The sequence below is a fragment of the Palaemon carinicauda genome, chromosome 35, assembly GCF_036898095.1.
Source record: "Palaemon carinicauda isolate YSFRI2023 chromosome 35, ASM3689809v2, whole genome shotgun sequence".
Lineage (NCBI taxonomy): Eukaryota > Metazoa > Arthropoda > Malacostraca > Decapoda > Palaemonidae > Palaemon > Palaemon carinicauda.
In genome coordinates, this window is record NC_090759.1 from 19,390,986 (window position 1) to 19,415,467 (window position 24,482).

Consider the following 24,482-nt stretch of genomic DNA (forward strand, 5'->3'; position numbering starts at 1 on the left):
TCAGTCTCCTCCTTGGAGGCCGGTTCGGTCTTAAGTCGGACGTAACAGTCCGGGTAAGCTTCGAAGTTCGGGAAGCATTCCACTTCTTCCAGGAGGATAGACCCAAGCTTGTTGTTTATGAAAATCTTGCCAGTAGTGATTGGCATATGCTCGGCGTATCTCCAAGGGTTAGACTCCGAGCAGGAAGGAAGATCCTTAACCGAGATCTTCTTCGGTTGCCTCAATTCCAAGAAACGACTTGTAATCTGGGCGGAATGCTTATTAAGCTTCTCGTCCATTAAGGCCACCGATACCCGAATGGCATCTTCGGTGGCAGGCAGCACAGGCTGCAGTGCGGCGGAGGTAGAGTGGACTGGCTCCTCGGTCACTACAGGAGCTGCCGGAGGTGGAGGGGCGGCCTCGCCCTCCGAATCAGGGTATTCCACCTGATCCTCTTCATCCTCCGGATCCTCGCCCATGAGGGTCCTTTCGGTGTCGTCGGACGAGTCCGACATCTTCTCCACCTCGTCTAGACTACACTTGCTAAGCGTAGTCTCGATGTCCGGTTCAACGTTCACTTGAACCAGTGGGATCTGATCCTGGGGGATCACAGAGTCTTCCGACGCTTTCGGAAAAAGGGTGGCCCTCATCTTCTCGTTGGGGAGCGTTTTTCTGGAAACCGCGCACCCACCTGCGCAGTTTCTCTCGAGCATTGTCCCTGGCTTCTAAGGACGGGGGGTTGTCAAATCCCTCGTCGAGGAGGCCTTTACAGACTGGGCAGGAGACTGGATCCCAGTATTTGAGATTGCCCTTCTTTGCAGTGCAAGGGACGTGCGTCCGACACGCACCATGCCCGTAAAAGTCTGGGCGGCGGACCAAGCAGAAGGGGCTTTCGCATTTCACATACTCCTCCTGTAAAAGAAAGAGAACATGAGTACATGGAAAGAGAGTCATGACTTACATTACTCTTAAATTAAGATTCTTACATTAAGATTCCTTAAACTAATTCTTAAGGGGACCGTCCATGGGGTATTGACATAACTTTCAGAAATCAAAAATCATTTTATTGCTTCTATGTATGCATAAACATGTCGTACATACTCCCCAGAAGTTTCAGCCAATTATTTTTACAAATAACGAAGATATAGAGGTTTTTAAATGATGACGTCATCCTTACTGTGTCGTCTGCATATCCATAGCGATTTTTCACTTATATTTCGAACTATCGTACGTCTGGCAGAAATGGAAGGCATTGGTAGAGTGTAGATGAACGAAATCTACTCCTAAAATAACAGAAGCCAAAGTTTCCAAAGATGTATAAAAGTTATAATGCATGCGTTTGTTTCCTTGAAGTTCGTATGTACATTGTGTTTCCACAACGCCCTCAGGAACATTATAGCAAGGCTAATGTTACCCAAGGTTATAGAAAGAACAAATAGTCAATCATTTTTCCAAACAATGAAGATATAGCAGTCTTTAAATGATTACGTCATCCTTATGGTGTCGTCTGTATGACTGAGTTTGACAGATGCGCAGTTCTCTCTCTCTCTCTCTCTCTCTCTCTCTCTCTCTCTCTCTCTCTCTCTCTCTCTCTCTCTCTCTCTCTCTCGAATTATTTACCACTGCCATTTATACAGATACTTTAATCTCTCTCTCTCTCTCTCTCTCTCTCTCTCTCTCTCTCTCTCTCTCTCGAATTATTTAAAACTCCCATTTATACAAATACTATAATAAAAATGTTCAACTCTCTCTCTCTTTCTCTCTCTCAATTTGAACTGCCATCTACATCAGCCAAATGCTTTCATGCTCTCTCTCTCTCTCTCTCTCTCTCTCTCTCTCTCTCTCTCTCTCTCTCTCTCTCTCTCTCTCTCTCTCTCTCATGTTTCGAAATCTCGTACTTCTGGCAGAAATGAAAGGCATTGGTAGAGGGTAGGTGAATGAAAACTACCAGCTACGAAAACATCAGCAAAGTTTCCAAAGACATAGAAATTATAATGCATGTGTTTATTTACTTGAAGTTCGTATGTTGATTGTGCTTTCACAACGTCCTCTGGAATTTTATAGCAATGCTAATGTTACATAAGGTGATAGAAAGAACAAAAAGTAAGTGGAGAACAAGAAAAAAGAACCAAAAAAGAGGGAAACGTGGATAAGAGTACAAAGCTGAAACCTGCTAACTAAACACTGGCAACAATTAGAGATCGCTGGCAACTCATAACATAGGAATAGCAAACTGAGGGTTCAAATACCTCGTTTAGGGTGCATTTATGTAGGAATAAACAATAAAAGTTATCATAATAATATTATCTTGATTTCTTTTAGAAAAGAAGCGAAAGTTTGCTGCAAATCTTTGGGAGCTCATAACTCAAAAACATACTTATTCCCAGTTAGGTACATTTTTCTCACTTATTTGTTGTTCGATATTAGAGAAAAAGATATCGTTGAAAAGAACAATAAAAATCCCACAATTCTGTCAGACAAAATTTTGATTTTCTTTTTACATTTTTTTTTCACGATTATTTTCCGTCTAGACGAGGAAAAAAAATAAAAATTCATTAAAAAAAAAAATAGAATAGAAAATAAAAATTCTGTCTGACAGAATTGTTCGGTTGTAGAGTAGTTTTTGTGGTATAAGTTTCAATACACTTGGTATTATAGTAGTGGGGAAAAATGTACCTAAATATTTTTTTCAAATCATGATTTTTGCTAATAAATCCAAAAGTTTTTGATCAAATGACTTGAAATTTTTATATGAAGAAGGTATTATATATGTCTAAAACATATATTGAAATTGTGTAATTTGGATCATTAGAAAAAAAAATGGCGGACATGGCGGACGGTCCCTTTAACTTAGAATTGTGTCATGTGAGCTCCGGACAGGTGAGCTAGAAAAGAAGTAGGAAGACACATACTTGTGAATCCCGTCCAGCCAGGTACCGTGACCTTTTCTGCTGGCAATTCCTTAAAACCTGAGGTTATAGGAGAGGGAATGGTAGCCTATCCCTATGGGGAAGCCAGCCTAGGCTTCCTTATAAAGGAATTGTCTGCAGGGTAGAGGAGGTCTGAGATCACTCAGAACTTAGATAAAGGAGGGGAAAAGGATAAACCCCTCAATATTGGGAAGGTCCCGGTAAGAAACTGCACTGAGAAGCACAGAGTATGCTGGAAATTTGTATGGTATACTCATATAGCTCAGAGACTGTCTTCAGGGTATGAGATAGCAAAGAAGATCAGTCTGGCTATATGGATGTATAGGTCGACTGCTGGCACGGGGCCGGCAGCCGGGGGGTAGGGGTGCTTGTCCCTGGAAGCCGTGTCGCTTTGCCACCAAGCCGGAGGCCTGGTCCGGCGGGGTGAATCCGTCAAGGCTATGCTCTAAGTAGCAGAGAGGTAGAAAACACTTATAGGGGCGACCGCCGGCAGGGCGGAGGCCTCCGCGGCTGCCGGCGATGGTGAACCTACTGGGTACATAAGATGGAAGGTGTCTGAGAAGCCGGCGGCAGCGGCGGTGGTCGCCGGCAGCGATGGCGGACGCCGGCAGCCGGCAGGCTAGCGCCATGGATGGAACTCAGACCGGAAGTCCTATGAAGTAGGAAGGTCACCGGGTGTGCTGATGACTGCGGCGGCAAGGGGCGGCAGCCCCCGGTAGCCAGCAGGGTGTTGCCTTGGGTAAACCTGAGATAGGAAGGTCCTATATAGTAGGAAGTTACCTGACATGCCGGTGGCGGCAGTGGACCAGCACCATGATAGGAGAGAGAAAGAGGAGGGAAGGAGGAAGGGTAATGTCCGATACCCAACCGGCTTTCCTCCGGAAGGAGTGTACTCATGATAGGGGTGGGGGACCTTATCATCCCATGGCAGGGAGCCAGCAGACGGCTGGGTGCCCAAGGTAATCCAAGGGAGGATCAGAGAACACTCTAGACATGAGGGGGGAAGGTGATCTTCTGCTGGAAGGGCGACCGGTAACACAACCCCATAGTTCGACAATAAGGGGGAAGTGTAGCAGAGCAGCCACCCAGGCAGGAGAGCGCAGCTTAACCTACCATTCTCCCAGAGGGGGAATTGTAGGACAGCAGACAGAGGTGTGAAGGCAAGCTGACACAAAGAATAGAGTGGGGTAGGGGGAGGGATGATGGGGGCTGAAGGGATCGTGACCCTAAAGCTCCCAGAGTGTGGGGGAATATGTTTTCTATACTACCCAGGTAGGAGAGAGGCACTCTCCAACCCTAGGGTAGGTTAGCTCAGAGTAAGAACAGAACTGGTGTACTGTCCTAAACTATAATAAAACAGAAACCCCCAAGGCATAACCCTAAACCAGGAGATCTCCTCCTAGATTAGGTAAGGCTGGGGAAGTATCGCTAGGCTACAGGAGGAAGGGACAAGTCCCAACCAAGAGCAGTCTAGGGGGGAAGGGCTAGGCCCACCCCACCTTCAGTCTCAGTCGATACCCCATGGGAAAGACGTTCCTTAGGGGTGGACTGGGATGAACGATAAATACTCTGGAGTTCTGGCTGAAATCCCCCCATACACTATGGGAGGGAAGAGGGAATAACTACCTAACCTTACCTACCCGAAGTGTTTCGGGTAAGGGGCTACGAAAGGCAAGGCTACCCAGAGGGAGGACATAGGGTAAGGGAGATAAGGAAGCATACAAGGATCCCAGCTTTGAGTTAGGTATGGCCTAGTTGGACCAGGCACCGTTCCCTGTATGGTTCCCCGAAGGCGAAAATATGTGCAACGTGGAATCTTGTATATGTTTTTTTGGGCTCAAGCCATGACGTCCTGATGGAAGGTTCCTTCAGTAGCTTCCTAGGGTATATTCAACTACAGTGGATATTCCCAGAGAATTAAACTAAAGGTTAACACAGAATTCTAACTTCTGGTGCGAGTAGGCTACCCTAAAGGTTTCCCTCTAGGATATCGTATATCAACAGGGGACGCATGTATTAACACGCCACATAGCTATCTGCACCCCATATAGAGTTAACACTTCGATATGGAAAGGTGGCTGAGTAACTGAGGAGCCGTTCCAAAGTTACTCTCATCCATGGCTACTTTTGGTACTCGAGACGTAAACAAACGGGCGCCATTGCTAAAAGATTGTGGCATTATTAAACATACTATTTACTGTGATGTAAGTGTTTTCGCATTCGGGGACCATATAAGGGACCGAGTTGATTGTGTATCAACCCCTCCTAACCTAATGTGGGAACCCTTGTATGCTCTCTATTCCCCCTGCCTGCGGGAAATTCCCTCTGGGTAGACTTGCTTTCCCTTCTACATAGGGGGATCTCGTCTACAACCAGATTATTTATCGCTTCTCTGCCTACCCTAAGGGAATGAGACCATAGAAAGGGCTCTGCCCTTCCTCCAGTTGCACTTGGTTGGGTTACCCTTCCTCCCTGCAACTAGCGATGTGTCTTTCAGACTTTCCTAGCCTAGGAGTTAGTCCTCCTACTCTAGGTTAAGCTCTGGGGGTAGACTCTGTCTTATTATAGTTTGGAACAGTACATTAGTACTGTACTTGATCTGGGCTACCTATCCTAGGTTAGGGAGCGTTCTCCCTTGCCTTGGTGGCCGCTCTAATACAGTCTCTCCTCATTTAGAAAGACCCCTTCTTCTCCCTCCCCACCTATCCCTTTGGTGTAGGCCTGCCTACACACCTCTGTCCTTAGTCCTACAACTCCTCCCTTGGGTGGAGTGGTAGGGCTAACCTTGTTCTCCTGCTGAGCTGGCCACTCTGGTAAACATACCCTTCATAGCATTCTATGGGGGGTGGTTGCCGGCGGGGGATTCCCCCTCTTTGAGTGCCCTCTATCCCTCCCTTGGGTTACCTCAGGCACCCGGCCACCTGCCGGCTCCCTGCCGTCGGATGTTAGGAGTATCCACTCCTATCATGAGTGCACTCTCTCCGGAGGGATGCCGGAGGGATGTAGGATTTTACCCCTTCCATCCCTCCTTACCTTTCTCTCTTTCTATCTTGGTGCCGGTCCCTTGCCGTCTCTACTGCCAGCGATAACCACCACTACCTCAGGTGACCTTCTTTCATAAGATGCCTTCCCCCTCTAAGACGTCAGCCTACCGAGTGCCGGAGGCTGCCGCCTTCCGTCGACATACCGCTGACGTCCCACCCCTTATATTTACCTAGTAACAGCCGGCCGACTTTCGGAGTCTGCCGCCCACATGCCAGCATTGATTGCCAGCAATCTAGGTATACACCCATATATATATCTCTCTTATGAATTGATCCAAGGCTCACCATGCCGTCAGCCTTCGGCTGCCGGAGCCGCCGCCCCTGTGGTATTATCCATCTCAGTTACTCAGTGTGTCTGCCTTGATGCCTTCCACCCTGCAGGACCGGCCTCCGGTGTGCCGTCGGTCTGCCGGCACCCTCATGAGACGCTAAGGGACATGTACCCCTTCCCTGGCTGCCGGCAACATGCCGACAGTCAATATGTTGCAGTCAGATAGCCTGGCCACTTCCATATCGTTATACCATCCAAAAATAGTGGCTATGCTGTTTGATTGCACATTACAATAATTCCAGCATATTCTGTGTATCTCAGTGCAGTCGATTGCCGGAACCTACATTTATCAAGGGGTTTATCCTATTTTCCCCTCTCCCCCAAGGCTCTGAGTGGTCTCAGACCCTGGTACACTGTGGAAAATTCCTGTTAAAAGCCTAGCTTGGCTCATCCATACAGATTTCCCTCATTGTCACCCACGGGTCCAAAGGAATTGTCTACAGATAAGGTTATGGTAACCGGCTGGGTGGGATTCACAAGTATGTGTATCTACTTCTTTTCTTGCTCATCAATCTTGAACATTAATATGCTATTATAGATTAAGTTATTCTTAATTTTAGAGTAAAGTAAGTCATTCTTATGCCTTCCATGTACTCATGATCTCTTTCTTTTACAGGAGGAGTACTTGAAGTGCGAGAGCGCCCGGACTTCTACGGGCACAAGGAGTGCCGGACCCACGCCCCCTGCGCCGCCAAGAAAGGCGACCTTAAATTTTGGGACCCGCAGAACTGTACAGTCTGCAAGAGTCTTCTCGTTGAGGCGTTCGACGATCCTCCTACTGCGGAGGTAAGGGACATTGCTAGGGAGAAGCTACGCAAATGGGTGTGTGGCTTCCAAAAAAACGCAACTGGACCGTATCTTCCCAATGAAGACTTGAAGGCTTTGCTTTTTCCAAAAGCATCTAAGGACTCGGTGGTCCCTCGTGAACAAAATTCCCACCGTCCATATCGTGGTCGAACCCGAGGTCGTCATGGCACAGTCCATGCGTGAGTGCCATCTTGATTCCGACAACGAGGAACACATGTCGGAGGTGTCTGAAGAGACGGAGAAGAACCTCATGGGCGAGGAGGTCGACTATGAGGAAGATCAAGTGGAATACCCTGATTCGGAGAACGAGGTCGCTCCTGCTCCCCCAGCAACTCCTGCACCATCCGAGGAACCTGTTCCTTCGACTTCTACCACCCCGGACCCTCTTCCATTGGCCACTCAAGAGGTCTTCAAAATGCTTGAAGCCCTCATGGACAAGAAGCTGCGGAAGACTCAGGAGTAATTCCGGACGACTCTCGTCGGCTTCAAACAACCGAAGAAGATTTCGGTTAAGGACCTCCCCACCTGCTCGGAAGCTAACCCATGGAGATACGACGAGCATATGCCAATCACCACTGGCAAGATCTATATTAGTGAAAGGGTTGGCTCTATATTGTTGGAAGAAGTGGAGTTCTTCCCGAATTTCGAGGCTTACGTCCGGCTCAGGTCCGAACCAGCCTCAAAGGAAGAGACCGAACCAAAGGAAGTGATTGTGTTCGATCTCGCGAAGGCTCAAGCTATGTTAGCTCAGGCAGTGAAGAGCCGGGGTTTCACAAACTCCAAGATGCCGGTGCTAAGTAAAAAGCATCCAACCTTCGTTGCGCCAGCTACTGCGACCTTCCCCTTCATTGAAAAGGCCTTCACAGCGGTCATGAAGGCGGTGGAGGAAGGGACGCCTTGCCCTGCACTGGAGGAGTGCAGACCCTTCTCCATTACTCTTCCCCCCGATGATAGGCACTGGAAAGACATCCAGTCAACCTTTACGGTACGAAAACTGGAACCTGATGTGGCCGGTCGTCAATTCAATGAGGACCTCTCACGGCTGAACGATCACCTCCTTCATAGGGAACAGGATACGAAGGAGAGACTCGCCGCTTCGCTGTCCCATCAGGTACAGCTAGAACTCATGCCCGGTGATACCAGAGTCCCAGACTTTTACATGGTCCTTGCTAAGTCGCACCTGGCGACTGTGACCAAGGACCTATATAGTTTCGCTAGGGCTCGTAGAGCCTGTAGAGAATTCGTGTTCGCCAGTGCAACGGTTAAACACGAACCCCGTAGACTGATTTCCTCCAATATATGGGGCAAACATCTCTTCCCGTCTACCTTGGTGAAAGAGATAGTGGACAAAGCTGCTACGGAGAACAGGAACCTTCTCCATAAGTTGGGCATGTCCCGTAAGAGGAAGTCCTCTCAGGACGATGGCCCTCAGCCTAAGAGGAAATCCTCGAAACCCAGACCCCAGGAACATCAACCGAGACGACAGTTTCCGGGTCCCGCTACTCCCCAAGTGGCTACGCAGCCATAACAGACCTTTCAACTGGTCCCCCAGCCGGTGGTGTCGCAGTCGCCGGTCTTCACCCCTGCCTATGAGCAACACTCGACTACCTTTCGTCCCAAAGGTAAGGGCTCAGGCAGAGGTTCCGGCAGAGATTCTTCTCGCCGTCCCTCCAGAGGCAGAGGAGGAAGGGGAGCTAGCGGCCGAGGTGGCAAACCCTCGGGCCACCAGAAGCAATGAAGTGCTTCCGGTGGGAGGAAGACTCCGCCAATTCCAGGATCGTTGGACCTTCGATCCCTGGGCACACAGCATCGTCAAGAAGGGACTGGGCTGGAGCTGGATTCAACCACCCCCAGCCTTCCAGCAATTCTTCCAACAGTCAACCCCCCTCCTGGAAGAATATGTCCTGGAACTCTTGAACAAGAAGGTGATCAGGAGGGTAAAGTCAATCAGGTTCCAAGGGAGACTCTTTTGTGTTCCCAAGAAAGACTCAGACAAACTCAGTCATTCTAGACTTATTGCGAACAACAAATTCAAGATGCTGACTCTGCAACAAATAAGGACCCTTCTGCCTCACAGGGCCTACACGGTCTCCATAGACCTGGCGGATGCCTACTGGCACATTCCAATGAATCACTACGCTTCCTCCTACCTAGGATTTCGACTCCAAAGGACAAGTTACGCCTTCAGGGCCATGCCCTTCGTGCTCAACGTGGCTCCACGGATCTTCACCAAGCTGGCAGACGCAATCGTCCAACAGTACGTCTTCAGGGCGTCCAAGTGGTGGCCTACCTCGACGACTGGCTAGTCTGGTCAACATAGCCCGAAGATTGTCTGAGAGCCTGCAACAAAGTCACCCAGTTCCTAGAGCATCTGGGCTTCAAGATAAACACCGAGAAATCTCGCCTTTCTCCAGCTCAGAAGTTCCAATGGTTGGGAATCCATTGGGACCTTCAGTCACACCGCCTTTCCATTCCACAGAAGAAAAGGAAGGAAATAGCAGGGTCTGTCAGAAGGCTTCTAAAATCCAAACGGATCTCAAGACGACAACAGGAACAAGTTCTCGGCTCTCTACAGTTCGCCTCTGTGACAAACCCAGTGCTGCGGGAGTCTGGAGACATTTTGCATCCATCGCTCGAAGAGACCTCAAGAGACGGCTTCCGAACAGACTTCGCTTACTTTTAAAGCAGTGGTCAGAAGCAAAGGCCCTGAAAAGGTCCATCCCTCTTCAACACCCGCCTCCATCACTCAACATCCACACGGACGCTTCACTGGAGGGTTGGGGAGGTCACTCCCACCAACAACAGGTTCAAGGAATATGGTCTCCCCTATTCAAGACGTTTCACATCAACATCTTGGAGGCCATGGCGGTTCTTCTCACTCTGAAGAAACTCTCCCCGCCTCCCTCGATCCACATCCGTCTGACTCTGGACAACTCGGTGGTAGTCAGATGTTTCAATCGTCAGGGCTCGAGATCTCCCCAGATAAATCAGGTGCTTCTTCCGATCTTTTGTTTGGCAGAAAGGAAGAAATGGCACCTGTCTGCAGTTCACCTACAAGGATTCCGCAATGTTACGGCGGACGCTCCATCAAGGAAGAGCCCAATAGAGTCGGAATGGTCTCTAGACGCAAGATCATTCTCCTTCATCTCTCACCAAGTCCCGGAACTTCAGATCGATCTCTTCGCGACGAGCGACAACAATCAACTTCCTCGATATGTGGCCCCGTATGAGGACCCCAAGGCAGAAGCAGTGGATGCCATGTCCCTGGATTGGAACAGATGGTCCAGGATATACCTGTTCCCTCCTCCCAACCTTCTGCTGAAAGTCCTATCCAAACTGAGAACCTTCAAAGGGAGAGCGGCTACCAAGTGGCCCCAGAGCAATTGGTATCCCCTGGTCCTGGAGCTGCAGCCCACCCTGATCACCCTACCGGGCCCAGTTCTCTCTCAACAAGTACAGAAGTCGACTGACTTCGCTTCATCACTGAAAGTCAGGGACCTTCATCTCATGATTTTCTCTCCTTAGCCGCAAAGAAAAGGTTTGGGATCTCGAAGAAAAGCTTAAGACTTCCTCGAGGAGTACAAGACTGAGTCTGCCAGACGGCAATACGAATCTTCCTGGAAAAAGTGGGTCTCCTTCGTCAAGGCAAAAAATCCTAAGGAAATCACCATTGATTTTTGCATGTCCTTCTTCATTCACCTTCATGGACAAGGCTTAGCAGCCAACACGATTTCCACTTGTTAATCGGCTTTGAATAGACTACTCCTATACGCCTTCCAGATTGATCTGTCCAGCGATATCTTCAATAAACTGCCAAAGGCATAAGCTAGACTACGCCCAGCACCCCCACCAAAACCTATCTCCTGGTCCCTGGACAAGGTGCTCCGTTTTGCTTCTAGCCTGGACAACGATTCGTGCCCTCTGAAAGACCTGACTCAAAAAGTTATCTTCCTTTTTGCTCTCACCTCGGGAGCCCGAGTCAGTGAAATAGTGGCATTATCAAGAGAGGAGGGTCATATCCTGTTCGCCGAGACAGGAGATCTTACCCTCTTCCCCAATCCAACGTTTCTCGCTAAGAATGAACTACCCACCAAGAGATGGGGCCCTAGGAGAATCTGCCCCCTGAAGGAAGATGTCTCTCTATGCCCAGTGGAGAGTCTTATGTTCTATCTTCGAAGAACTTCAGACTTCGGTGGAGGACAACTCTTCAAAGGAGAAACATCGGGTAGCGACCTGTCACTGAAACAACTAAGAACGAAAATCACCTACTTCATTCGCAGAGCGGATCCTGACAGTACACTCGCAGGTCACGATCCTAGAAAAGTCGCTTCTTCTCTGAACTTCTTCCAGAGTATGGACTTCGAAAGCCTCAAGAGCTTTACAGGCTGGAAATCATCGCACGTTTTATTCAAGCACTACGCAAAACAAGTGCACGAAGTAAAGCATTTCGTGGTAGCTGCAGGTAGTGTTATGAAACCTGCTGCTTAAGTCTGCATAGAACAGTAAGTTACTTGGGACTCTAACTCTACGGGTGCCTGTGTTGACCCTATTATGATACATAGTGATTTAATGGACACTTAGTGTTTCTAATAGACTGTTCTTTACCAAGGTGAAATGTCATAGACTTTACATGAGTGCCACATGCCCTAGGGAATGATGTGTTTTCTTTGAATTTTAAAGACTGGCGTTCCTCTGGAACTTGTGTTTCTAAAAAGAAAATTTTCTTTCAGAATCAAGATTACCGTCTTTCATTTCTATGTACATTATTCTTTATTATTGTAAATAAATTCTATATTCATTATTGTAATTACTGCCATAATGATCTGCAATCCTATAAATAAAATCTCTATTTCATTTCCATGTGTGTCTCTCTTCGCTCCTATTCCTTATCAAGAAATATACGATTGTTATAGTTTCATTTACCTCTTTCCTGATGATCAGAAAGAATAATATAAGTAATTATGTTATATACTCACTCATGCCTTGCTAATATTCCTATCCGAATATTAACCTTTGTCCTGTCTCCGAGACCAGCATGATCTCTCCTCCAGGGGGAATAGTAGTTATGTTATATATATGCTTGATAATATTCCTACCCGAATATTAACCTTTGCCTTGTCTCCGAGTCCAGCGTGATCTCTCCACCGGGTGAGTAGCTCTTCAATGATCGCTTCGAGATGTCCTATTGTCCACCAGGACTTCCCTGCCAGGGGGGCGGGAAGCTAGTTTACCATAGACTCTCTGGTAAGGACATGTTCTATAATACTGTTCGAAGCCCTTGGCACTTGGATTAAAAGGGGTAAAAATCCACGATACATTAATTCTCTAGTACACTTCCATCAGGACGTCATGGCTTGAGCCCAAAAAACGGATTTTGAGCGAAGCGAAAAATCTATTTTTCGGTGAGATACCCATGACGTCCTGATGGACCCTCCCGTCTATTCTAGTTCAGCCTTTCAGGACCCTCCCTGACCTACTGTATCGCGGAGATTGGTAGAAGCTGAGCTCAGGATGAGGACGGACGTGACGTCATTTAGCAATGGCGCCTGTTTGTTTACGTCTCGAGTACCAAAAGTAGCCACGGATGAGAGTAACTTTGGAACGGCTCCTCAGTTACTCAGCCACCTTTCTATATCGAAGTGTTAACTCTATATGGGGTGCAGATAGCTATGTGGTATGTTAATACATGCGTCCCCTGATGATATACGATATCCTAGAGGGAAACCTTTAGGGTACTCGCACCAAAAGTTAGAATTCTGTGATAATCTTTAGTTTAATTCTCTGGGAATATCCACTGTAGTTGAATATACCCTAGGAAGCTACTGAAGGAACCTTCCATCAGGACGTCATGGCTATCTCACCCAAAATAGATTTTTCGCTTCGCTCAAAATCCGTTAAAAATGCCTAAATCTTCATAAAATAACACTAGGAACACTCATGTGCAGAAGTAAATATGAATACTAGGCTGCGGCCTATGCTAGGCATAAAGGCTAGTATGGGGTCGACTGGCTAGGAGTGCCGAAGACCACAACGGCAAAAATGAACTATTCCTAAATTGAAGATTAATAACCTAAGATAAAATAGTTATAAGGCCGTTAAGGCTATGCAGGCTAACTAAGCCTATATCTTCATTAATATAACACTAGGAACATTATTATATCATGCAGAAATAAACATGAACACTAGGCTGTAGCCTATGCTAGGCTGAAAGGCTAGTATGGGGTCGGTTAACTAAGATCGCCGAAGACCACTATCGGCATAATATAACTTTTTCCTAATAATGAAGACTAAATAACTAAGGATTTATCTTGAATAAAAGGTCGGGGAAGGCTGTTCTGGCTAACTAAATAATGCATGCAAGCGAACAGCCGCGCCGTAAATGGCGACCCGAGGCAAGGCACAGCTCGGCCACAAAACACAAGATTTTAGCGTAAAAAATCGTTACTCGACGGCCAGAGCTTATCTAAACAATACAAGAACCTGGTACTCAACTTTCCAGAAGAAGGCAAAGCAGAAGGCTGAGACATCTTGAAGGATGCACACAAAATATAGCGATAACTGGGAACAAAACAATCGTCGTTATGGCTACTAAGAGAGGAAAGGTAAGGGCGGACGTGACGTCACGCAGCTGCGAGTATCGTAGCAGTGACGAAGGGAGAGTATCTTTGGAACGGCACCCCAGTTACCTCCCACGTTCACTCGCCACATCTTCCCCTCGAAGCGTAAACGCTAGGTGGGGTGCAGATGGTCATGTGACGTGTTAATGCATGCGTCCCCTGTTGATATACGATATTCTATAAGGTTAACCCTTAGAATACTCACTCCAGAACTTAGAATTCTGTGAAAACCTTTAGTTTAATTCTCTGGGAATATTTTAGTAGTTATATATATCCAAAGAAAGCTACTGAAGGAACCTTCCATCAGGATGACATGGCTTGAGCCCAAAAATGCCTATATCTTCATTAACATAACACTAGGAACACTATTATATCATGCAGAAGTAAACATGAACACTAGGCTGCAGCCTAGGCTAGGCTGAAAGACTAGTATGGGGTTGGCTAACTAAGAGCGCCGAGGACTACCATCGGCATCATATAACCTATTCCTAATAATGAAGACTAAATAACTGATGATATTTAATTAGTTATAAGGCCGGGAAGGCTGTTCTGGCTAGCTAAATAACGCATGGAAGGCGAACAGCTGCGCCGTAAAAAGGCGCCTCCGAGCAAGGCACAGCTCAGCCACAAAACACAAGATTTTAACGTAAAAAATCGTTACTCTACGGCCAGAGATTATTTAAACAATAGAAGAACCTGGTACTCAACTTTCCAGAAGAAGGCGATGCAGAATGTTGAGACATTGCGAAGGATGCACAAGATTTAGGGAGATCACTGGGAACAAACAAGCTGACGGTGAGCTACCTAGAAAAGGAATGAGGACGGACGTGACGTCACACAAGTACGGCGTCGGTTTGTTTACGTTGCGAGTACCGTAACAGTAACGAAGGTAGGGTAACTTTGGAACGGCACCTCAGTTACCTCGCCACCTTTCCCCCTCGAAGTGTAAATGCTAGGTGGGGTACAGATAGCCATGTGACGTGTTAATGCATACGTCCCCTGTTGATATACGATATTCTAAAGGGAAACCTTTAGGGTATTCACGCCAGAACTTAGAATTCTGTGAAAACCTTTAGTTTAATTCTCGGGGAATATTATGGTAGTCATATATATCCAAAGGAAGCTACTGAAGGAACCTTCCATCAGGACAACATGGCTTGAGCCCAAAAATGCTGCGTATCTTGCACTTGCTTCAGTAATGACGATAATGCCATAATTATTATAATCCTTATGAATGAATGGCTCAATCATTTCTGTTCGTGGCTTTTAAATAACTTTGATGTCTCAGCCAAAACTTGATTATTGTTATTGTCCCTTTTCCAATCCAATAACAATTACGCCGAGGACTACGACACATCTGCATAGACATGAATTATGGACCCTGAAAGGAGACACAGGCTATCCCTTTTTCTTTTACATGGAACCACTACCCTCACTTGAAAGATAAATCCAGACAGATTTAAAATCCTCTGTTCTTTGATGTAATTGCTTTCCCCAAGGTAAGGTTGCACCTGGCAATGAAACCTTTTTCGGTGTCTTTTAGCCAAAAATTCACGACCAGATGTGATTTATCCTAATTCCCCACCAAGCAAGTCTCCTTTTCGGCAGTCCAGATTTATCTTTCTACTGAAGGAAATTATTCCACTTAACATGACGACTGGATAGATCTTGATCGGGTGCGCTTACGTAAGGGCCCTATACGTTCTGTTATGTCGAGTGAAATATATAAGATTGTGATTTTCGTGCAATTTAAAGGCAATAGAAAATTGCACTAGGGGTGGGGAGCAATTTAGACTCAAAGTGTACCTGTGAGTTTCCCTTACAGCTGCACAATGATATAAAAGCATATAGGTTTAACAAAAACATAAAAGGGACCAGGGAAGAAAGTAAAGCAGGAGAGTAAAATGTTGGTACAGCTAAGGCTGATGCACTGCTCACATCCCCACTATGTAGAGGAGCTTTCAAGAGCATAATAACTCAGAAGGCCCTCGAGTGAGGTCCCTTGTATGATCTTCAAGTCATGCATTTGTGTTGCACTGTAAGTATAGGCCACAATACTATTATCTATTTCTCCCAATAAATAATTGGAACCAAGATATATGTCTAATGTAGGTTCTACACCTTTCAAATATGCGGCCCTAAGACTATACAGTACAATAAGCTCCTACTAGACATCCAAAAGACTGAAGATATTAAGGCTTTCATGAGGAAACTGAAGACTTTCCTGTTCTCTAAGTCCTTTGATGATATTATTATTATTATTATTATTATTATTATTATTATTATTATTATTATTATTATTATTATTATTATTAGTTAAGCTACAACCCTGGTTGGAAAAGCAGGATGCTATAAGCACAAGGGCTCCAACAGGGAAAAATAGCCTAGTGAGGAAAGGAAATTAGGAAATAAATAAACTACAAGAAAAGTAATTAACAAATAAAATAAAATATTTTAAGAACAGTAGCAAGATTAAAACTGATCTTTCATGTATGAACTATAAAAAGAGACTTATGTCAATAATGTGGATTTGACAATAAACGAACAATATGAGGTGTGAAATGTTGAATACCTTGGATAAATGACTGTGAAGGTCCTGTAGAGAATAGGGTTCCCCTACTGTATTGGACCAGAAAAGCAGCTCTTAAAGTAAGTAAAGTAAACTCACCTGATTCGTTGACATCATCCGATTGCAGACACAGCTCTCCAATCTTTACATTTAATATAGTTTCCATCAGCTGAACCTTTAGTGCACTGCAGTAACACTTGGTGACCTCAACATACTCAAGTATTGCTGTTTTGGTATCATTTATCACCTTGATTGGTAGGCTGATATGCTTTATCAACTGGTCCGCCGGGATCACGGAAACTGAAGGTTCCACGCAGGAATCAGATAGACATACCTTCACTGGAATCTTATAATCATCTATCAGTCTGGATTTCCTCAGGATATTCAAATCTTCTGGGCTTGAAACTTTTCTACGCTTCCTGACTTTCTTTTTGACTTCTTCCCAAGTCAGTTCGATGGTAGTGGAGTTAAAGAAATCCGGTCTGAAAAGCTCATCTATGATTTTTGGCTTGAAAATTACTGGAAATTTAACGCTACAATTTGGTTCCAAGTTACAAGATTTGCAAAAACACTCTGTTGCCTCCATGTAATTAAAGTAAAGAAACTTTTGCGTATTCCCAACATTAATCCTGACACTGACATTTCTCCGTTCCACAGAAGGTAAGCACTGAGTCCTTCCATTAGGACAAGACGTTCTTAAAGAGGGACACCATTTAATGTAAATGCCTGTCACGTTCGTCTTTGATTGAAGAAGGATTGACTTGACATCAGCTTCCTCTATTTCCGAGTTCCCCAGTTGTGCCTTGATCTTCTGCCAACTTACAAAGTAAGTCCGTATATTACATTGGTCCTTCACTGCAACAGAGATAGTGCAAAATTACTTCAAGGACTATGGTGTTTCTGATAAGTGTTTTTATCAACACAAATGCTATACTAGCCAATATTATTAGAAGAAGAAGAAGAAAAAGAAGAAGAATGATAATAATAAAAATAAGACAAGAAAGATTTTCTTAAAAATATTACCCTTATAAAAAGGCATAAACAACCTAAAAAAAAAAAATAATTCAACTTGTTCAAAGTCAGTACCTACCACGGACATACAAATGCACAACTTGACTTGGTGAGGTTCCATTGAAATTGACTTTACACTGATATGTCCCCTGGTCATATCGAGTCACATTTGTGATCTGAAGGGTCCACTTCATGTTGTCATCGTGCACGACAGACAGTCTGGGATCGTCGGATTTCCTGGTCAAACCAACGCTTAGAAGTTTCTTTGGGTGCAAGCGATACCATTCAATCTGATTAAACCAAGAATTTATGAGGAAGCTTATTGATCAAAACAACGACACAATACATAAACACACAATGAATTTTGCACAATATGACTTTTTACACAACAAATGCAGGCGTTTCTAGTCCACTGCAGTACGAAATCCTCAGACCAGTGTTAATGTATGAATCGGAGACGTGGGATCTAAGACAAAAGGTGGACGCAAAGCTTGAGAGAACAGAGATGGGAATGCTGAGGTGGATTATGGGAACATCACTGCTTGAAAGATTGGAAAATGGTGGAATAAAAAGAATGGAAGGTGTAGTAAAAATTACAGAGATGATGAGTGTCACGACTGAGATGGTGGGCACGTGTTGAGGATGGATGGTGGGGAGGGAGTGAGGAGGGCTTAGGAAGATCCTGTTAAGGTGAGAGGATCGAGAGGAAGGCAAAGAATTTAGAGGGCGAGATAAGGTGAAGGATGATGTAGAGGAGAGGTTTGGTGGAAGAGGATGCCTTTGATAGAAGACATTAGAGAGGGCACATCTGACAACCCACCTCTTAATGTAGGGTTAATAGTGTCAAAGAAGAAGACTAGTCATTGTAGTTTGCTGATGTTGGGAAACTTTGTCCAGTACATCTTTGCTGATCATGAGGATACTCAAACAGTTTCAACATGTTAAGGTATCCCCACTCAGAAAGGGTGAGGAAACCTTAACTTTTTATAGCATGCTTTAAACTATATTTATGAGTGCTTGAATTAGAATTAATTAATCTGCTAGATTGTAATCTTAGGTTAGAGGCAGCTTTTCGTGTAGCGTGTCGTATTTGTGATGTGTTGTATCTTCACAAAGTTATTCCCTGTGTAGATGGAGATTAGCCAATTAAATTGCTTTACCTCACACGATATGAGTTATATTTTGCTATGTGTGACGTTAAGGTCACTGTTAGACAAAGAATTCAGGAGTTGTTCCTTCAAACTTGGAGCTGACCCCGTGAAAAGCTGAGAACATTTCAGACTACATTTTTTTTTTAATCTACTACTATTTCCATGAAGATATCATAATAGATTGTTAGTGACAATGTTGAAATCTAAGAATTAATGCTATTTTAAGAGGGTTGGGATCATGACTTTTAGTTAATTTAAATTTGCACCAATATTATTTAAGAGTTAGAACAAAGCTAATAGTAAAGCTAGATCAGGCAAAGATTTAAGGTTCATTGGCAATTGAAATCAACATAATGATCAATCTGTGTGTTTTACTTGTAGAAAGGAACAAAACGCCATTGATTGCAGTGAAAAAAAAAAAAAAAACAGCGTAACCATTCAAAAATCCTATACATGAAACTAAAATTCAAACAATGATATCTCAGTACCAATTAATTCTATAAATTTTATTGATTTCATTGCTGCAGACTTTAATTCTAAAATATTACTGTTTTAGTCATTGGTGGGGTCATTGACAGCTTGGGAGAGTGGAAAATACCAGACAGCAGCGCTGTCAACTTGCATACTCAAGTACATGACTCGCTATCAATAGCGAAATGAGGTAAGATCATTCAGTAGTTGGGAATTATGTCCTGTTTTAAGCTACTCTATCACGAGTACTATAGATCTTGAAAATAGTTTATAATATTTATACACATACACTAATGTACATACAATATACTAGTGTACCAGACCCTTCAAAATGATGCATAAAAATCTAGATATGCACAAACATGCATACCCCTCTCACCACGGTATGGTGTACCAACCGTGTGTCACACGATACTACAGAGTAACGACAATGTGACGAGTCACAACCTTCTCTCGGCTCGTCACATTGTCGTTACTATGTACGATAGTGTGACACACAGTTAGTACAATGGCTACTCCTTTCCTTCCTAACAGAGGGATGGGAGAGCTGAGCATGATACACCTATTGACGCAAAGGGCCTCAGTTAGATTTCACCAGTCGTCTTTGTCTTGAAGTTTTAAATCAATACTTCTCCATTCATCCTCTACTTCACGCTTCATAGTCCTCAGCCATGTGCGCTAAAGGCATACCCAAACCATCTCCATCTATCCCTCACCATGATCTCATCCACATATGGCACTCGAGTAATCTCTCTTATAGTTTCATTTCTAATCCTGTCCTGCCATTTAACTACCAATATTCTTCTGAGAGCTTTGTTCTCAAATCTACTAAATCTGATGGATATTGTTTCATTTTCATACCATGAATCATGTCCATACATATGTATCCTGATTTTTAAAAGTAATCTCAGGCGATTATATTTCTAAATTTTACTTAACCCAGCCACTGTCTAATTGGCTTTTTCTTTCAATCTTTCATTAAACTCCAATTCTAAAAACCCTGTATTAGAAATTATACTTCCTGAATATTAAAATGATTCTACCTTATTAATCCTTCCTCCTTCCAATGATATTTCAACGTCCATTGCATATTCTGTTCTCATCATCTCTGTTTTTCTTCTATCTATCTTCAGCCCAAACTCATGTGATATTTCATGCATTCTGATAAGCAAGCATTGCAAATCCTGTAGTGTTCTGCTAAGGACAGCATTATCAGCATACTTTAGGTCTGCTAATTTCCTATTACCAATCCAGTCCAATCCTTCTCCACCATCAAGTGTTCTATGCATTAAAAAATCCATGAGGAGGATAAACAACATAAGTGACAACACATTCCCTTGGAGTACTCCACTGTTCACAGGAAATTCATTTGATGGGTCTCCGCTAACATTAACTTTGCACTTGCTATGCACATGAACACTTATAATCAAATTTACATATTTAAGAGGAATTCCATAATAACGCAGGCCTCTCCACAAAATTGTCCGGGGACACTATCCAGGTCTTTTTCATAGTTTACAAATGCCACCAAAAGTGGATGTCTATATTCTACATATTGCTGTACCACATGTCTTAAAATGTAAAATTGGTTAGAACAACTTCTACCTTTACTAAATCTTGCTTGTTTATCTCTCAGCTTTTCATCAATCTTTCTTTCTGGTCTCTTTAGTATAAGCATATTATATATTTTCATGACAACTGACGCAAGTGTGATGCCTCTGTAATTATTGCAATAAGTCAGGTCTCCTTTTTTAGCCATTTTCACCAACACTCCCAATTCCCATACATCAGGTTTTGCCTCTTCACCCTACATTCTACAAAATAAACTTGTAAGTATTCTGGGAGTCACTTTATTTTCGGCTAACATCATCTCAGCAGTTATTCCATCGTATCCAAGGGTTTTCCATCTCCTGAGTTTTTAATGATAGCTTCGACTTCACACACGCACACACACGTGTATATATATATATATATATATATATATATATATATATATATATATATATATATATCTATATATCTATGTATATACAAATATACATATATATATAATTTATATATATATATATATATATATATATATATATGTATATACATATATATATGTATATATATTATATAAATATATATATTTATATATATACATGATAATATATATATATATATATATATATATATATATATATATATATATATATATATGTGTGTGTGTATATATATATATATATATATATATATATATATATATATATATATATATATATATATGTATGTATATATATATATATATATATATATATATATATATATATATATATATATATATATATGTATATATATGTATATATATTTTTTATATATAATATATAAATGTATATATATATATATATATATATATATATATATATATATGTATCTATATATATATATATATATATATATATATATATATATATACATGTATATACATATATATATATATATATATATATATTTATATATATGAATATATATCTATACACACACACACACACACATATATATATATATATATATATATATATATATATATATATATATATATATATATATATATATATATATATATATATATATTATATATATATATATATATATATATATATATATATATATATATACTGTATATATATGTATATATATATATATATATTTATATATATATGTATTATGAATATATACATACATATATATACTGTATATATATGTATATATATATATTTGTATATGTATACATATATGTATGTGTATATATATTTTTGGGCTCAAGCCATGGCGTCCTGATGGAAGGTTCCTTATTGGTAGCTTCCTTGGGTATATAACTACTAAGATATTCCCAGAGAATTTAACCACAGGTTATCACAGAATTCTAACTTCTGGAGCGAGTATCCTAAAGGTTTCCCTTTAAGACATCGTATATCAACAGGGGATGCATGTATTAACGCGCCACATAGCTATCTGCACCCCACATAGAGTTAACACTTCGATGTGGAGGGGCTGAGAATAGCTGGGGAGCCGTTCCACAGCTATACTCGTCCGTGGCTACTTTTGGTACTCGAAACGTAAACAAACGGGCGCCATTGCTAAATGACGTCACGTCCGTCCTCATCCTTCTTCTAGTAGCTTGCCTTGCTAAGACGGATTTTCCCTAGTGCTATTTTCATCGGCTTGCATCTTCGTTATGTCGCTACCTTCGGCCTCGCCTTCTTCTGGAAAGTTGAGTACCAGGTTCCAGTATTGTTTAAATAAGCTCTGACCGTAAAGTAACTTTTACTTTTCGAGATATTTTATGTTTTCTGGCAGAGCTGTGCTACTACCGGACACGCCATTTTATGGCGTCGCTGTTACCCTGCATGCGTTATTTAGCTAGCCTGAACAGCTTATTCCGGCCTTTTAACTAATTGATACTATTAGTTATTTAGTCTTCATAGCTAGGAACTTCATATATCGTGTTTTGACGCTTTTTAATCGGTCATCGCCTGACCCAATACTACATCGCTAGCTTAGCCCCTAGGCCAGAGCGCATATCACCAGTGTTCATGCATGATAAATTCCAGTGATCCTAGGTTAAGTTATGAAGATAGTGGCATTATTCTATGATACTGTTTACTGTGATGCAAGTGTTTTCGCCTTCAGGGACCATATAGGGGATAGGTTTGATAGTGTGCCTTTCTAACCTAACCTAAACGTAGGACCCCTATATCCTCCCTTCACCCCCTGCCTTAGGGCACTCCCTCTGTGTAGCCTTGCTCCCCCTACCACGTAAGGGGATCAAGTCCATACCAGAGTACCTATCGCTTCTCTGTCCTCCCTAAGGGAATGATCCCCCCTAAGGGTTGCGTCCGAGAATGAGGAACGGCCTGTCCTTCCTCAATTGCTGAGGTTAGGTTACCTGACCTTCCTTGCAATTGCGATACGTCTTCCAGCCTTCCTAGCTTAGGGTGTAACATCCCTGCTCTAGGTTAGGCCTCGGGGGGAGCTAGTTCTGTGCCTTGCTTGAAACGGTACCCATGCACCGTTCTCAGCCAGGCTGCCTACCTTAGGCTAGGGAGCGTCCTCCCTTCCTTGGTGGCCGCTTTGGTACAGAGCCTCCCCTATGGAAGACCCTGCTTCTTCTCCCCTCCCCACCTATCCCTTGTATGGCCTAGCCTATACTGTATAGCCTATACCCATCTGTCTCCTGTCCTACAACTCCTCCTTAGGGTGGAGTGACAGGGCTATCTTGAGTCCCTGTGTGCAGTCCGCTCTGGTACATATACCCTTCAGAGTGTCCTATGGGGTTAGCCACTGGATGCGTTTTGTCCGCAGGGGTTCTCCCCCCTTTTGGGTGTTCCCTAGCCCTCCCTTGGGCTACTCTGGCACCCGGCCGCCTGCCGGCCTCCTGCCATTGGGTGATAGGGCTAGCCTCTATCATGGGTACACCCATTCAGGTGGGATGCTATGGGGTTCGTATCCTTACCCCTCCATCCCTCCTTCTGTCTCTTTTCCTGTCCTGGTGCTGGTCCCTTGCTGCCTCTACTGCCGGCGATACCGCCCCTCTCCTTGGTGACACATTCCTAGTTTCCCCCTGGCCGACAGTCCTCCGTGTGCCGGAGGGCTGCCGCCTCCCGTCGGTGTACAGCCGATGGCCTATCCTTATACCTCCTAGCTTCGGTCGTCCGTCCATCGGGCCGGCCCCCGGCGTGCCGGCGGTCCGGATATGCTATATCCACTTTCCCTATGCTATGACCCTGTCACCAAGCAGCCTCCACCTCCCGCCGGCGTGCCGCCGCTGTGCCGGCGGCCGCCATCCTGGCATTACTCCTGACTTCTCTATGTGTCTTCACTAATGCCAGAAACTCTGCTGGAGCAGCCTCCGGCGTGCCGTCGGTCTGCCGGCGCCTTCCGGAGACGCCAAGAGACTTGCACCCCTTCTCCCAGCTATCAACACCATGCTGATAGCCCTACACTGCAACCAGATGGCTTGGCTACCCAAATAGATAGGTATTGTCTTACCGTTCTATTAGTAGCCGTGCTGTCTTCTTGCATATCACAATTTTCCAGCATGCTGTGTGTATCCTAGCACGGCTGGTTGCCGGAAACCGTTGCCCTATGGGGTCTTCTACACCCCCCCCCATATTAATAGCCTTAGGGAATTCCTTCTAGAATTACCTTCTGCCTCCCTGGCGATCTATGAAGAATTCTGTCTTGTGTCCTCGGCCACAAACAAATTGCCTATTGATAAGGTTACGGTAACCAGCCGGGCGGGATACACGGAGTATGTGTCTATCTACTTCATTTCCTGCTCCACTCTCTAACATTACAATGTTATTAATCATTTAAGATTAAGTTAAAGTTAACTTCTTAATATTTAACTTTAGAGTAATATACAGTAAGTCATTTGTATGACTTCCATATACTCATGTTCTCTTTCTCTTACAGGAGGAGTACGTGAAATGTGACCACAACTTCTGTGGAGTGAAGCGCCCGCACTTCTACGGGCACACGGCGTGTAGGACCCACGCCCCTTGCGCCAACAAGAAAGGCGATCTGA

At 43.8% G+C, this 24,482-nt stretch overlaps 1 protein-coding gene across 5 annotated transcripts in view; it reads right to left on the minus strand.

The window, feature by feature from the left end:
- Positions 1–24,482, minus strand: part of LOC137627651 (obscurin-like) — a 253,347-nt gene that overhangs the window by 71,323 nt on the left and 157,542 nt on the right. The window contains exon 16 of one of the 5 annotated variants that reach the window (XM_068358799.1): positions 17,368–17,578. The exons of the other annotated variants lie outside the window; for them this stretch is intronic. Within the exon in view, the coding sequence (XP_068214900.1) occupies positions 17,368–17,578 (211 nt within the window). The remainder of the gene's footprint in view (positions 1–17,367; positions 17,579–24,482) is intronic. 5 annotated transcript variants of the gene reach the window in all.